Source organism: Pundamilia nyererei, unplaced genomic scaffold (genome assembly GCF_000239375.1).
Source record: "Pundamilia nyererei isolate P.nyererei 1_Seehausen unplaced genomic scaffold, PunNye1.0 scaffold00258, whole genome shotgun sequence".
In the NCBI taxonomy this organism is placed as follows: Eukaryota; Metazoa; Chordata; class Actinopteri; order Cichliformes; family Cichlidae; genus Pundamilia; species Pundamilia nyererei.
In genome coordinates this window covers 515,629-532,471 of record NW_005187659.1, presented here as the reverse complement: position 1 = coordinate 532,471, position 16,843 = coordinate 515,629, and the positions used below count along the sequence as shown (strand labels likewise).

At 40.4% G+C, this 16,843-nt stretch overlaps 1 protein-coding gene across 2 annotated transcripts in view; it reads left to right on the top strand.

Annotated features, from left to right (window-relative positions):
- Positions 1-16,843, top strand: part of olfm2a (olfactomedin 2a) — a 40,816-nt gene that overhangs the window by 16,510 nt on the left and 7,463 nt on the right. Inside the window, exons 1-2 of one of the 2 annotated variants that reach the window (XM_005749945.1) lie at positions 2,438-2,897; positions 12,193-12,342. In XM_005749945.1, coding sequence (XP_005750002.1) covers positions 2,754-2,897; positions 12,193-12,342 — 294 coding nt within the window. In that variant the 5' untranslated portion in view covers positions 2,438-2,753. Of the gene's footprint in view, positions 1-2,437; positions 2,898-12,192; positions 12,343-16,843 lie in introns of those variants that run through there. The other variant, XM_005749946.2, reaches the window with a different exon arrangement.

The following is a 16,843-nucleotide window of genomic DNA, read 5'->3' as shown; positions in this document are numbered from 1 at the left end:
AGCCAAACTGCACAAATTGGAGCCACAAAAAAACAAAACAAAAAGAAAACAAACAAACAAAAAACAGAATAAGAAGAAAACAAATAAATCGATTTTTTCTTCGAATCAAAGTGAAATATATTTTACTTCTTCTACTTGCCACATCTGCACATTGAATGTTTGATCTCTATATCTATATCTATATTAAGCATCATCCTAAATTTCCTTTTCGCTCAGGCATCTTTCTTTGTTACCAGCTTTTCTTTGAGAAACCTGAGAAGATTGGCTCATTTGATTACGGAATAAAGACTCAGAGATGTCTGTATCTATACTTAAATCTTTGCTGCCACCCTGTGAATATGATCAATACTGCATGCTTTACAGATGATGTGTTCAAGGAAGCAAACAGTAAGGGAATTTGTAAAATATTGCTTCCCTCAACCTCCATATGTGAACAAAACCTTCTGAAATAAAATGAAACTAATCAAAAAGACTCAGCTCTAAAAAATATAATTACATTAGAGACCTGCATATGCACATTATAATCCAGAGATAAATATACAGATATAACTGGTTTGTTAGAAAACATAAAAGAAGCAAACTGTTATATTATTAATTTAATAATGAAAGATGAATACAAGAGTATATTTTTAAAATGCCCGTGGGCTCCATTAGAATAACCTTTTTAAGAAACAGGTGAAAGCATGTACGTGTATGTGCGCGCGGTCACGTGTGAATGCGTGCGTGTGCTATCATGCACATTACATTTTACCTTTCTCACTAAAACCTCTGTTAGACATGGAAAAGTGTGACTCTAAACAGTGCTGCCACATTCACCCTCATATCTCCTTGAAGAATTTTCATAAGGTGACAGCTACCTGCCAACAAATTCCGTGTTGCTCAATAACAACGACAGGCAGTGGCCATCACCTGCTGTATGTTGACGGCTCTTGTTTACAATTCCACTGGCTACCACAAGGGGTCAGTGTTGCCACATGTAGGGCACAAACAAGCACGACTTAGGCAATAGCAGGTGAGTTGAGGATGGCTGACGTGTTTTGGATGGGGCTCAGAAAGCTGTCTCTTCTGATTATCACTTCACTGTACACCCCACACAGAAGAGCCCATATCATTCACCCAATGTGACTGCTTGAGAAAGGGAGCCCAGCCATGGCAGACAAAATGAATAAGTCAGCAGACCAGGAAGAAGGCAAGAAAAGGGGATGACCTGGCCGTTTTGCCTGAGCAAGCCATTCTGTCATCATTTAGGGCATAAAATGACACGGCCAGTCGTCAAATAACTTTCCAGTAATTGCTGTGAGCAGAGGCTTGAGACATGGTTCAATTTTCATACCGCTCCATCTGGTCCATTGTAGAGGTTAGCGGAAAATTCAAGCAGCTATGATCTCAAAGACAAAATGTTTCCACGAAATCGGTCTAGACTTCAGAACATGCTGGATGTCTGGCCTGACACAGGCTCAAACCAGACTTTCACCAAGGGAAATGACAGTAAAATGAGACAGAAACAGTTGGTAAGCTATCTGATACTGATTTCCCTTCTGTTTGATCACAACAATAAAACTCTGCTACTTGAAAAGTAATCTAAGCATCATTTTTTCAGCAGGTCATCTCACAGCACCAGGATGAGTGAGAAAACGCAGGTTTATTATAACTTTAAGCCAAAATTCCAAGTTGGAAAAAAAAAGCAGTCCTCTTGCAGATGTTTGCAATTACACGACGTAACATCAGAGTAAATTAACACAGTGAGCATCAAGAAGTTAGTGTCATTAGATACTTTTCTTATCACTCCGACATTGATTCTTTAAAAGTACAAGCTACAGGCTAATTTAGGATATGTCATGAAGCAGAATGAAAGATGAGCTGTCAGAAGCAGCCGTGGGTTGGAGCACCTGCATCTCTCCCACATCATGTCTCCCACTTTGCCAAACCACCTGCCCATATTCACTGATGAGCCCCTAGCCAACCTTTTAATCTAAACACCCACCGGTCTACATTCTCAGTCCTGTCTTTAGTACAAACACGATGATGAAACTGCAGGATGGTCTCCTGTGCCTAACATTGCACTCAGTTGCCCTGGGCATTCACATGTCACTTAACATAGAGCACAGATCAGTCCTATGAAATCAGTCTCAGATCTCTCTGCTTAAGAAATAAGTGCACGCGCGCACACATCAAGATGTGAGTCATAAAAGAACAGGCAAATGTCAGCGAACGAGAGGGGAAAGAAAAAGAATGGATACATGCATGCAAAACAGGGCTGGAAAGAACAGAGGAAGGGCTGATTGGGAGGGGATGAGACGGAGAGGCAGCCAATGCGGAGCTCTGCATCTTGAGGAAGAGAGGAGGGGAGAGAGAGGGAGAGAGCTAAGAGGAGAGTAAGGAAGTGAGAGAGGTGGAAAGAGAGGGAGAGAGAGATGAGAGCGAGAATGTGGGGGAGGGAGGGAGAGGGTGAAGCTAAGGCAGTCACTCTGAGAGGGAAGGCTCCAGTGTGGTGCTTTTGGATGTGAGCTGCTCTCCTCTAACCAGCCTCTGCCCATCCCTTTGACTGAAACAGTGGTGTGTGGGTCTAGTAATTGTGCTGTACCAGCTGTGGGGGGTGCTGCTGCTGCTCAGGCTCAGGCACAAGCTGACTGGCTGGTTCCCTGGCTAGGTTGTCTGAGGCAGAGTGGGGTTGACTGGAGCTGAGGTCTAGGGAAGGGCAGGGCAGGGCTGGCTGTTGGGCCATTTGTGCCAGGGCCCCACAGGAAGCAAACATGAGCGTTCCTATGCTAAAGATCGGGGCAGTTCTCAGCACCATGGCCATGGTGACCAACTGGATGTCTCAGACTCTGCCCTCTCTGGTGGGACTCAACGGAACCACCATCTCCAGAGGGGGCACATCAGAAAGGATTGTCAGCGTGCGTATCAATTCTTTTTGCTTATTTGCAAGTGCGTGTGCAGTGTTTTTGTTTGAGCATGCTGTTGTGAATGTGAGAAAGAAAGCGAGAATGTGACAGATTAAAGAGAGTGACACAGCAGCAGACAGAGGGAGAAAGTGAAGAAGCATGAGGGAGGTTTCAGAGAGATGTGTGAAGACGCGAGTAAGAATAAAAGAGCCCACGTTGTGTTAACAGAGAGACGATGGAGACAGATACGCATGTGAGAACAAGGTTTCAGTGAAGCATGAATGATGCATATGTTTGTGGGAGAGTCATAAGTATAAGGATGCAGAATTGTTGGCTTGTGATTGTGAGTGATGGTGAGTGGCGGACAGTCTAAGTGTGGATGTTTGCAGGAGACCATATGTTTTTGCCAGGGTGACAGGAGGTAGAGAGCTGTCCTGACTGATGCTCAGGCTGATCCTATCTGTCAGTCACCTCCAGGGTGGGAAGGAGGTGATGAGGAGCACCGAGAGGTTAATACAGTTTTACAGCTTTGAGTATGTCTTATTCCTCCCTTGCTATGTCTATCTTTAAGCATTTTAGATTGTTATCGCCTCAAATTAAACACTGGCCTCATCCTGAAAGGTCATAAGGGCAATTAAGGTGTTTTATAAATAAAACAGCAGTTTATTTATTTATTTTGAATATTTTTTAGTGGTTAATGCTTGCATATTGTTGTACTCTCTTTCTCATGAGGTATCACAAACAATGAGACAGACAGGGAACAAACAAAAACAGAAAGAAAGAAATGAACGTAATATTTTCCGGATCATCTGCAGTAAGTGATCGCTTTTCCTCTATCCCGAGTGTCTTTCTATGGCAGCTTACCCATTAAGTAAATGTTCTGGTCTGTTCAAAAAGACAGAATGAAATTGAAAGTCCCAAGAGGTCTGTGACCATCTGGATGTGTGGTTTCGCATGCATATTGTGCATGACAGTGTTTGTGTGTTCAGACATGTGCACACGGAATGTTTAGACATTCTTGTCTCAGGGGTGAAGGTCCATCTGTGGTAAGAAGAGTTTTAGGATGTAAAGTGGCTTGTTAAAACATAAATCTACCACTTTATGTCTTCCTAATGTAGCAGTGGTGTGCCAGTGGAAATGTTTCCCCTTTAAAGAACACTTTCAGACAGTAATATCTTTTTTTGAAAATGTCAAGCACCTGGAAAATTGCTTCAAACTGTTAATCTTTCAAACAACTTGCGCATATGTCGGGTAATTTAGAGCAGAACTCAAGGTAAGAAATGTTTGGATTATAAGTCTTTTATATTATTCTATTATTCCAGTTTTCCTCAGAGGTTATGGCTTAGTTAATCGCTGATTTCTTCTCTATACCAACTCATTCTGCTCAGGATCAGATGGGATAAAAATAAACATCGCCATGTTTATTTTCAATAAACTCTTTCCAAACAAGATTTGAGATCAGAAGCTTAATCATTTGCATTTCAAAAGACTGGATACAATAAAATACAATAAATAGTCATGAGTGGATATTTTCTTTGAGGCAGCCCTAATTCACTGCCAAAGGAGGAAAAATGTTGCTACTGAAGTTCATTTCATCAAAGTTTTAACAAAACTGATGAGCCCGTTTGATGGTGCCACAAATTATTACTGTGTAACAGTCTGTTGTGATGGGAAATGTCTTCTCTTTGAGACAGGGATAATCTCCGCTCATAAACAATGGCAGCAAATAAAACTTTAATGTAAAACCTTGCTTCAAAGTCCCGTCACTATTAATGAGACTTTTGCCTGTGATGATCTTAGAAGCAGTCATGACTCACAAATTGTTTAGAGCTTGAATCAAAGACAATCTAGCTGTGGTCTTGTGACACTCTGGTGCTAACATGCCAGTAGCTGTTGCCTGCCTGCTTTCCACCCTGGCACCCATGCATGCTGCATTGCATATTCTCTAAGCTCAGAGCTATTTTCCAAGTCTGCTTCACTTGCTTTCTGTGCCTGTCTTCTAACCAGCTGATCCAAGAACACAGCTGACTGAATTCATGTGGGCCTTTCTGTGATGGCACTGAGCACAACACTGCCTGGGTGCTTGTACACATCTGTGTAGTGCAGAACCATGTTCCTTAATGAGCAGACGAGACCCTGGAAAAACTTACACAGAAGAAGCGTGGCTATAAAGAATTGCTAAGACGAGTTAAAGCTATAAGCCTGCCAGACAGAGTGTACACACTAAATCATCTTTTTTATTATGATAGCAAAATGATTTATTAATCTATAAAGAGTGTTATACATTTAAAAAGAAATGTTCTTAAAGTGCTGTGTGGACACACAGCAGATACCAGGGGTATATCTGATAAATTTCTGCACTTTTCTGCACAGGTCAATGAGACATAAAGGCATGGATTAAAAATGAGTTTTCATTTCTTAGTATAGCATATATATCTTCTCTGTCTGACCGCAAGACAAACAAGTGACAAGTGCTACTCAAGTAAAAGAAGTAGCACGATGTTCAAAGCTGAAAACAGTGTCAAGGAGAGCACTTATTATCTCGGGCAGAGGTTTAGGAGAAATAATGAGACTTCCAAATTTGCCTTCCAAAAAGAGTAATTACCATAAACAACTACTGCAATTCAAACATTACCTGCTATAAATTGTGAGACACAAGATACACCAAGTCTCTAATGCAGTTTGGCGTTCTTCAGCTTAGTATGTTCAACCTACAAAAACTGTCGTTGAAAAAAAAAGAGCTGTCTGTCCTTAGTTATAGAAATAAAAGGACACATTCACAGTGCGAGACACATAATAAAAAAAGGCTTGTCCATGAATTGAACCCTGCTGTGCTCTAAGTTAAAGCTGAAAATCTGTTGAGATGAAAAATGCTTGCTTTTCTACATAATAATAATAATCACTGAATCTCTCAACACTTTCAGTGAACACAGCATAAGTCAAGGATAACTGTCTCATTATATATATAAAAATAAATAAATAAATACAGGTATGTGTGCACAAGACTGGCATAGATAGGTTCCTCTCAATAAAACTGCAGCAGGGTGCCTGGATGTGTATGCATGTGGTGACGCTCCCTTTGATATCTAAATTAAGAAAGCTGCGAGGAAGAAGTCTGAATAAAATATTCTCACCGTCAGAGGAGAGAATGGAACAACAAACGTCAGTGTACAAAGAGGCAGGACACAGAAACTGATTGGGGTCACGCAGCCTCTGTCAGGATGTGAGACCGTAAACTTTATCACTTCCACTGTGGAATCCAATAAAGTGTATTGTAAAAATTGATTCTCAGCTATGGATTAAAAATTAAATACGACTGCAGGCTTTTATTTGCACACTTTATTTTTTACATTCATTGTGCTGCTTTCGATTAAATTTATCTCAGTTGGGATTCTGACAAGTGTAATCTAACGTCAGGTTAATGGGATGCAGTGGGAACAGCGACAAGCTCAGCCAATCTATAAAAGATCATTTTCAATTGTTTTAAACTTTAATTAATTATGTGATCGTCTAGCATAAAGCATTGATCCCAGAAAAGGGAATCAGGGTTTTGACATGGTTCATTTGTCATTATAAGAGTATAATTCCACCCTGCAGGACTCACGCCTGTTGCAATTCCTCCATTTTTCAAAAGCAATTCTGGAATCCATATTTCTACCAATGAAACACTAAGTGTGTTATAACAGTTTACACAGTGTTTTCTCACATAAGCCACCCTGGCACTCTCTTGCCTGTGTTTAGCACCAGACATGATAGAGCTATCTTGCATCGCTGTAACAGAAGAGCAGAATCCAAATGCTTTTCGCTACAGCACCTGGCACGGCACTGGCTGGAAAAAGTGTAGAGTTGCAGTTGCGCACTCATGCCGAGTGCCAGCGAGTGTCATTTTCTTTAACCTCTCCAAGAACCCCCCCTCTTCAAAAAACACTTGATGCATATGCCCACCCCCACTGTCACTCAAGTGTGAGGTGGATTGGAACGGGTTGTGGGTGCAGATGGAAAGCGAGCAGGACGCCACTGAGAAAGGCGGCAGTCATGAGGGTGATGGAGAAAGACGGAGAGAAAGGCAGTAGGGAGCCAAAATGAGGCAGTAGGGACAGGGCCATGATGAGTTTATGACTCATATTATTGACTGGCAACCATGCTGAGCTGATTGTGTTAATCACTTTCCTTGGGAGCAGAGGAGACCTGGGACTTCACTTGGTGTCTTTATTATTTTAAAGCCCAGCAGCTGGCTTTGGCATTAGGGATTTACTGATTGTTCATTTGAAGAGTGAATGTGTGCATTGACATGTTTATCTATATACACTCAATTATAGCAATAACTGGCAAATCTGAAAATGAGAACCGATTGTTTGGGTATAATATAGATAAAATCGAACACTGTGCAACAGAGACAGATGTCTAGTTTTTTGGGGACAAGTACTGATGGATGTTAATGCCTGGCATAAAGCATCATTCTGCTGACAGAGAGGAAAGGAAAGTAAAGCATTTTTTATGAAAGCTGGCACTGCTGGATGACAATGAAGGAAAGAAAAAGATTATTTAGGTAGAACTTCATATTTTATTTCCTGAATAAGAATTCCCCTTCTCAATGACGTCTAGATTTCATCTTCTTCTATGTCTTCTGTCTTTCTCCGTGTACAGCTCGACCTCTCCTCCTCTTCTTAACCTGTCCATCCTCGGTAGTGTTGCAATTTCTCAGCCGTGTTGACAGTTCACAGTGTAGTGGTCAGCTCTCTTCCATATCTCACAACTTGTGCCTGCCTCTGCCTGTTTGCCCCTTCTGCCTGCTGCTTATGAAAGTTATAATAGACTTCCCGTCATGCTCATAAAGTAGGGAGCTGTAGATTTATGATCTCATTTAACTCTGGCTTTACAGCAGCAAGCTCCAGGGTTGGTTTAATGAAACGCCAGAGGAAGTCCATCCTGCAAATCAGCAGTGATACCACCAGCTCAAATGTCTAATTGGATAATACCTCTAAACTTTGCTAATCATTAACAAAACCAAGCAGTCTTAGTTTCTTTGTGCTACAGAGAATCACTCAGATAATGGTTTAACTTAGTAAGTTTTTTTTTGGTGGAATCAGCTCTGATTTCTCTGCAGCAGGAAACAGTGGAGAAGCATCTAATCTTCACTTATCTCAGCACAGATTCCCCTAAAGTTGTCAATCAGCATTGTAACTGAATACCGTTTAAACCAAGCTAGAGGAAATTAGAGCCACTTCTCTCTTCTTCGTCAGCCTTTCTGAAAGCACAACTTCTCCTTTTCTGCTTATGAAAGTAAGCAGTTCCTCCTTTGATCAGTTTTCCCTTGGGAGGATGGAAGTTTGTGGTTTGAAGATATGTTTGCAGCTGATGGTGATGGGACGTCACGCATCCAGGCTATCTGATATGAGGTCATGGAAATGGAGGAGACTCTGAGTTGGCACAAAATGGGAAATCCAGAAATATTAACGAGTAATTTTCATTTTAGTGAGCAAACCCAATTGATTTTTAATTTCTCCAACCCTTTGTGGTTTCCTGTTGTTTTCATTGCTGCTGTCTTCGCCATTAATGGGCTTTTACATAGCAGCCATGTTACAGTTTCAAACCTGTCCATTACATATTTTATTTCATCCCATACATCTAATGGATAAATTTCTGGTACAGGGAGCTAAACGCCTCCTCTCTGCTGAAACCACCATCTGTGTCTGGGAGAAAAGGATCATCCTTTAAACCTTAGGTACTCCAGCTAGCCGCACTGATAGCACGGCGACAGCTCAGGTTATGTTATCGTCACTACTCAAGTGTAGCAAACTAATACACGAGCTGCATACAGTATGCAAACATTACTCACACTCGATTTCACTTTGCATATCTTGAACATAATTATGGATAAAGGAAGATATTGAGAAATTAGCCTTTTTCATTACTAATGAGATGTTTGCTAGACTACATAGTTTTGACTGTCTTAAATGAACCAATGTCAATGACCCATTCTGTAGAGATGCCTCATATTAACCTGTTAGCAGTCGGACGTACCGCCCACGGTACATTGGATGGTTTAGGGGACTAATTGTAAATTTGTAGGACTGCTAAGGGGTTAATATCATATTAATACATTCCAAAACATATTTAAGTTTATGACGCTATGTTCAATGTGAGAGATCACTAGCTCTGATATATAGATCCGTCTGGGCACAAAGCATATAGGGGCAAGGCACATTTGCATTTAAGAATTACCTTTTCTCTCCTGCTCCCTAAACTGCCACTGTGATGAGAACAGTGAAGTTAGTGCTGAACGGATAGGTGGGTGGTAATGAAACTGGAAGTGATTCAAATAAGCTCTTAATTTCAGCTCAGCATTTATGAAACTTTAATGAACAGAAGAGAAGATTGGTTGCTGTGAAAGCTCTGTGGCTTGGAAAAGCACAGGAAGAGCACAGCGTGATATTAAACATGTTGGAAAATGAAGAAAGCATGATAATAGGCTGACATGGCTCTGATATTAAAAGAAGCTACTTTCAGCTGCTCCCTTACTCGCAAGGGGTCGCCACAGCAAGTAGCTCCACATGTTTTATTTGGCAAAGTTTTTACAGTAGATGCCCTTTCTGACGAAACCCAACGTGCCTCTGATTTTATTTTGCTGAATTTCTACTGCCCGCTACGTAAGATTTCATTTGGGAAAGAAAAAAAAGTTGGTGCGACACCGACCGTGGCTCCTTTTGAAGCTGATAGCAATATGAAAAATTAATGCACACTTCTGCATCCACTGGCAAAAATCTAGCTAAGCCCAAAGTGAATATCTCGTGCATAAGTGGACAAGCCCTAGGTGTGTGGATATGCAGTTATTTTACCGAAGACTGCAGACACCTTAAGAATTAGCAGCTTAAGTAGATTTTGCCGTTTGTATCTAGAAAACCTCCACCTGTTAACACTGCAGGGTACCAGTTTTAATGAAAGTGCTTGTAACCAGCTGTGACTTCACATTCTAGTATTTTACACACATTCACAGTATTATATCAGCCATTACATAGACTCTATAGTTGTGAAGTAAGCATGCATTACAGCTGCAGGAATTTCCAAACATAGCATCTTGAGGGTGTGGATCAGATGTGTAGTTGCATTTCAGTGTGATCCCACAATGTATGTATTATTCCACAAGAATGTATGTAAGTACTGTATGTTGAAGCATACTCATACTGATATACATAGACATTATGACAGAACAAGTTTTAGCACAGATGACCGCTCTCACACGCGAGAATAGCCACAGACTTCAGCACATACAGAAACCTGACAGTGAGTGAGACGTGAGCAGGGAAGTAGATGCTGAAAAAGATGCACCCCCCACCAAACACACCCACACACATACATACAAACTCCCTCATGCCAAGGCAATGGCAGAATGAAACAGACCATCAGACAAAGATGAAAGGTTCTGCTGTGGCGACTGGCTCTTTTGTCTTAACTCTGGCTTTGGCTATTGTGCCTCTGTATCACCATATTATAGACTTTTGATGGTCGATTGCCTCGGAGAAGGAAGACTAATGATAAGAAAGGCACTGAGTGACAGAAAAAAGTGCAAGTCACTGCAGGGACTGGAAAATATGCAGCAAAACTGATAATACTGTAAAGATATTTTAACCAGTGTGCCAATACGTTCCACGGTGAGTCTTTCACATGGAAAGTAGAAATTCAGTCATCCTGAAATATAGCTAATATATCTATTTAATACTATATGAACAGAATATTTCTCCTTACTTAGCTTAATTAAATTTAGATGCAGTCATATAAATAATTCATGAGTCTATTTAATATGCATTGAATATAATGAAAAAGAGAAAATGTGATAAGTATTACGCGTAGAACTTTATTGTTGCTATTGGCACAGGATATTTAAGTCTCTCACATAGCTATAGTCTGTTTGCCATCCCTCGATTTAAAGTAAGTCAGATTTAAGATACGCTCTTTCTGCAACTGCAAGGGAAGAAGAAGGCAGTGAAAGAGGGAGCAGAAAGAGTGGAGAGGGGGTGGAGTGCCAAGGGATTGGCAGGAATGACAAGATGTGACAGTGAGCACATTGGCTCGCAGGGTGGTTGCTACTTTACACTCCAATCACACAGTCCCCCTGTCCCCCAAGACATTTTAATCTGATCCCCCGACCCAAGGAGACGAGATCACAGCATAACACTGCTCAGAGGAAAGCAGGAGACAGGCACAGAGCTGAGACATAACATTTTATTTCTAGACTTTTCCGACCTCTTATATGGATGGGTCTTAATTGCATCTCCAAAACGGCTCTTTCTTGTCTTATTACAGCTTGCGTCATATGCTGGCTATGCTAGATGCAATGTAAATGAGCAAATCAGAATAGAAAAAGCTTTGCGTAAATTGTGTAATGCATACATGTGTGATTGCAAGCGCACAGCGCTGCTTTTGATTGGATTAGACAGAGAGAGAGACATCCATCCTTTTAGCCTCTCCCCTCCTTCACTGGTAAGGGGCTGCATTATCGATCGTGAACAGCTCCATTTCCTTTCTGTGTCCAAACTTATTAGATGCTGTGCTTTTGTACAGCCTGTTCTGATCCCTTTTCCTTCCTCTTTTCTTTGAAATCCCCATTTTCCACCAATTTATCTTTGTCTTTCTTCATCCTCCACAAAATTCTTGCTCTGTCTTTGTCACGTCAATGGGTTCTCCATCCATTTGTGTATTTTCCACCAGTCTGTCTTGTCTTATCTTAATCGACACCCATTTCAGCTTTCACCCTCTCCATTATCTTCTAGATGACTCTTCTATCCTCTATCTCTCCCTGCTGGTGTCTTTTACTACTGTGACTACCAGCTCTGTCAGTCTCTTCATCTCCAGTTAAAACTGAAATTAAACTGCAAATGGTTTTGAATAGTTGGGGTGAGCAATTGTCATTAATTTTCTTAGGAGAGGATTCATTTCTGAAAGAGTCACAAAGAAAAAAGTAATGCAATAGAGAAATTATGACTTTGCAGCTAATTTATGGTGACAGAATAGGCTCAACCAATCATGATATAGGATGTATAAAAGAGTCTTTTATTTTCTTCAAAAGGCTTTATGCAACACTTTTAAGTATTAGATAAATTTATTGTCTTAGACACGTTTTATAAGGGTGGAACACTTTTCAGATTACCGTTGATGCGTGCTGGCAGAATAAAATATCTTGTCTGCCCTCATGCATTTTGAAAAGCCAATTTGGTAGTAGCACAGATAAACAACTGCAGACAGAAACAACCATATTTTATTTTTTATTTTATGCCTCTAAGATATATGTGTCTCTGTATTTCTGCAGGCTCTATACCCAAGACCAGAGGAGGGCTGGGAGATCTACAGTTCAGCGCAGGACGCAGATGGGAAGTGTATCTGTACCGTCGTTGCACCAGCCCAGAACATGTGTAACCGCGACCCACGCAGCAGGCAGCTTCGCCAGCTCATGGAGAAGGTGACAGCTGTCAATAACACACCCACACTGGGACACGAGTATTACCCACACAGACATGCAAGCACAAACTGCCACACTGGGCTCGTGTCTGACGCCGTCTGTCACATAAAGGCTGCTGAAGTGAACGGTTTTCCTTTACGCCGCAGTTGATCAGTTGTGCATATGAACACGACACCAGTCAGAAGACTGTTGTTGAGCAGCTGAGTACCTGAAAATTAATGAATAATGAATTGCTAATGAAAAATATCCAAAAACCAACCCATGTAATTGAATTCACTGAACCTTAGCCTTACAATGTTTCTATTATAAATATAAATTTATGAGATGAAAATTAATAAAATTAACTGTTAACGAGTCAGTGAAGATTACAAGTACTTTAGGTGGAGACTTGTAAATTAAATACTGTGTCACCAAATCTGGGTTGATTAGGACATTTCATTAGAGCTTTTGTGCTTACTTGTGATATTGATAGCATTTAATGATGTAGTGTGTATTATGAATGCAGTTTTCAACAGGCATAGAATAAATCTAGGCATTATTTAGATGCAGTAAAGCATTACTGACTGACACGTAGAGCATGCTAATACCTAGTGCACAAACACAAACACACAACTAAGGTCAGGCAACAGGTAGGTTCATAAATGACCCGCAGAGGCTTGTTAAATATCCAGATCTACAGGCAGCACACCTGTCTCTTTTTATTTATTTAATTCATTTAATTTGTATTCATGTCTGTTTAAACAGTAGAAACCAGAGAAATGATGTTAAACACCTTTCAAGTACTTGATGGGCTATGGCAGAGTATCTTCGGTCTGCTCTCCAGTTCATTCATAGTACAGTTGATTTTTTTTCTTGGACAATCAAAACCAGTGAGTAGGTAAAAGAGAGGCTGGCTTCACCGAGTAACTGAAAGCCTAGGAGCAAAGAAGCAGAATGGAGGAGAGGAAAGACAGGAGGGGTTGACATTGATGTGGTCTTGTGAGGAGAGGTGGTGGTAAATTGAGATGCTGAATAAGCTCCGAGGCCCTGATGGATCAATGAGACACCTCAATTCACATATTGCATTCATTCTCATTGAAGTTTCCCTTTTCCCCTGACAGTCTCTGTCTGCTCCTGTTTAAAGCACATGTTCACACTAACAAAATCCACACTCATCCACACTTGAAACGAAGCATATTCCGACAGAAAAGGAAGAGCCTTGAACATAAAGAGACAAACTCAGTAAAACTGGTGAGAGAAGTTCACCTACACATTTGTGCGATGCAAAGTATATATTCCTTTATAGTCTCCATATTTGCTCTTACAGTGTGTGTGTGTGTAAAGAATAGATTTTTATATATATTAAAAGACTGCAAGTTCAGTTTTATAATAATGCACTATAAAAATGCACTAGTCTGTTTGCATGTTGATGTTTTTTTCCCCTCATTTTTGGTAAATATAATTCTTTGGGAACTGACAGGATTCAATTCATTTTCATTCTGAACCTTTGGGAAAAAAAATAACCTGGTAAAATGTATATGAAAAGTGCATATTATAAAATACTGTTTGTATTTGGAAAACTTTAGATTAATTCTGAATGCAAAGCAAGTGCACATTAATACTATTTCCTCATCCCCCTCTTTTGTCTGAGTTTTTTCCTTTAATTCCTTTAATTCCATGTTCCGGCATGTAGAGGGCTGCTCGATTTTGGTGCCACCCATTTAACGAAAGTGAAGTCATTTTCGACATATTTTTGGTGTTGTACTTTGCATACAGTTCTTGAGCACTTATCTCACAGCCAGTTGCACCGGTGTTGTTAATCCAGGTTGGAGGATGACACATTTTATTAAAATGAGCTTGTAGTTTCTTATAGATTTTTTTTCTTCAGTAGCATGCCATTGTAAAATTATAATTAGCATTTCCGATCCCAGTGTGGTTTCTTTCAGTGGTTTCCCTTTTGACCTTTTATTTTTTGATTGTTTCCAAATATGTCCTGGAGTTCAGTATAAGCAAGGTGTCAGCTTTTTTCCCCGCTGGCCTCCTGCCCTGCATACAAGTACAAACACCCCTTTGTTGCTGACTGGCTGGAGTAGTGTTGCATGGATTGATCAAGTCAGTTTGTTTATTGCCCGTCTCCAGATTTTTATTTTTCACTGTTGTAACAAAGCAGCCTGCATTGATTAACAGTAAGCGATTAATTAAATTAAAATAAATAAATGGCTTACAGTACTTTGCCATTTTTTCCCCTTAGTGATTCAAATGAGTCATACAATCATATATAAATGCAGTCTTCTGAAAAACTAAGTACATTGCTTCTATAGAAATGAAGAGGGTAAGTAGCAGACAAGTCCTTCTAATCAAATGCACTTGATTAATTGACCATCTAATGTGGACACCTCTATAACGGCAGAGGTAGTTTCCTGGCCAGGTGTGTGTTAACACAATGCCATGGAGAAAAGACAAAGGAATGATCTCAAAGAAGCAAATATTGGTGAGAATGGCTCTAAGGCTCTTTCTAAACTATTTAAAGTCCATTATTCTACAATGAGAAAGATTATGCATGAGTGGAAAAGATAGTTGCCAATCTTCCCTCGAGTGGATGTCACAACAAATTCACCCAATGTGATGTTCAGTGAAATGGCAAAAAAAACCCCGAGAGCTACATTTCAGACTCTACAGGCATCAGTTAGCATGTTAAATATTAACGTTCATGTAAGGCCACCTGTCTGACAGCTAAACCTTGTCCGAAATGTGTCCATGCAACAAGACACACCCAGCAGCAAATCTACAGCAGAACAACTAAAAACTGAAAGAATCAGTGTTTTGCAGTGGTCAAGTCAAAGTCCAGACATCGACCTGATTGAATTGCTGTGGTGGGTGAAATGCTCAAATGGAATTATGCAACATTGTAAAAAGAAAAAAAGAAAAAACTAAATTTCTTGCATGCACACTACTTGTAAGACACTAGTTATTAGAACCAAACACTCCCATCTACTACTGTCCACAGCCCAGCTTAATGAGGACACCTGGGGTCAATGCTGTTTCAGCTGCACACAAGACGTTAGTTTAAAGACTACGTGTTATTCTCTGTGTATAAGCACATTATAGTTCCATGCCCACCAAGCATCCTCATTTGAACTCAGAGCATGCGGGTGAAATGTTTGATTGGACCAGATCCACAAAATCTCTCTCTGACAAAGAAAGCCAAGGATACAATAACAATGTCAAAACAGCCCCTCTGTTCAAAGAATTTAAAGTAGCCTTGTGCAAAATCTCTATTCAGCTTTCTGTGAAGCCAGACAAAATGCCATTTAATGCAGAGCTGACCTGAAGAATACTGTGCAAGAGTGCTCACAACAGACTTTTAAACACCTTATGGACTCTTTTAACCTCTCTATGTAACTGTGTTGAGGTAAAAAAAAAAAAAAAAAAGTGATATGAGGCCAAAGTCAGCCATACACATAAAGACAGTTTTTAGGATTTGTTACAAAGTGAGTCATCGCGCTGGACAAGAAGCAGATACACCTGTGACTGATTCATCTGAGCTGGTGAGGGTAGAGAGAATCTTATGTGACCAAAGGTAAGCATGAAATGCCACAACTCAGAGGACTGAGTGGTCCCAGCTGTCACCTGCCCTGGAGGGTGGTGACACTGCATTTGTTTAGAGTCCATCCTGCTGGAACATTTTACCCTTCCACATTCTTCCATCTAATGCACATGTAGTGCTGTAAAGCAACTTTTAATTAGTGAAGGGATATATTTTCTGACCAAATATAACCAGAACGGTTCATGAAGCACATGAGGAATGAACTGGTTGTAGAAAACAAGGGACACAAAGTAATTGAGTGGGTTGTCAGAGAGTAGGCAAGCAAAGCATTTGGTGCAAAGTAGAATTTGTTCCAAACGCTGACCTTTGAGAGCTTGGCCTGTTTTTTTGTTTATGTTAGGAGTGATATGAATAAGTATATTTTGCTTGCTTGGAGTTTTGATTGCGCATGTCATTGTGGGTGGGCGTCTGTTGCTGTGGGGAGTTGTACATATGTACCCATACGCCTCCAGTATACACGACAGCCCAGTAATATTTATCAATGTTCAACTGATTTCTGGCCAGTTCAGTGCATCGTGCAGGAGATGAGGGGGTGCATGAATCAGTAGGTTGGTTATGCAGAAACAGAGTGGGCTGTCAAAAGTGAATAAGCTGAGTACTTAGTAAAAATTAAACATAGTGCAAAACTGAGTGTTCAATAAACGCCTACTTAACAGCATGTTTGCTCCTCCACGAGGTTCGTTTAGTAACATTTCATAGGCATCCATTACCTTTTGCACGCTGTCATGATCATGAGCTTACTATCCTTATTTTCATAGCTGTAGCATTTTTATATGAGTGAAACTTGTTGACTTTCATTGCATGTTGAAAGTCATGTATAGCTGCGTTGTTTGTTTATTATCTCGACAGATTTGATAGGACTGTGCTGCTTTTTAACCTCCCCATGCTGCCAACTTTCTTTTTCATTACTTACTT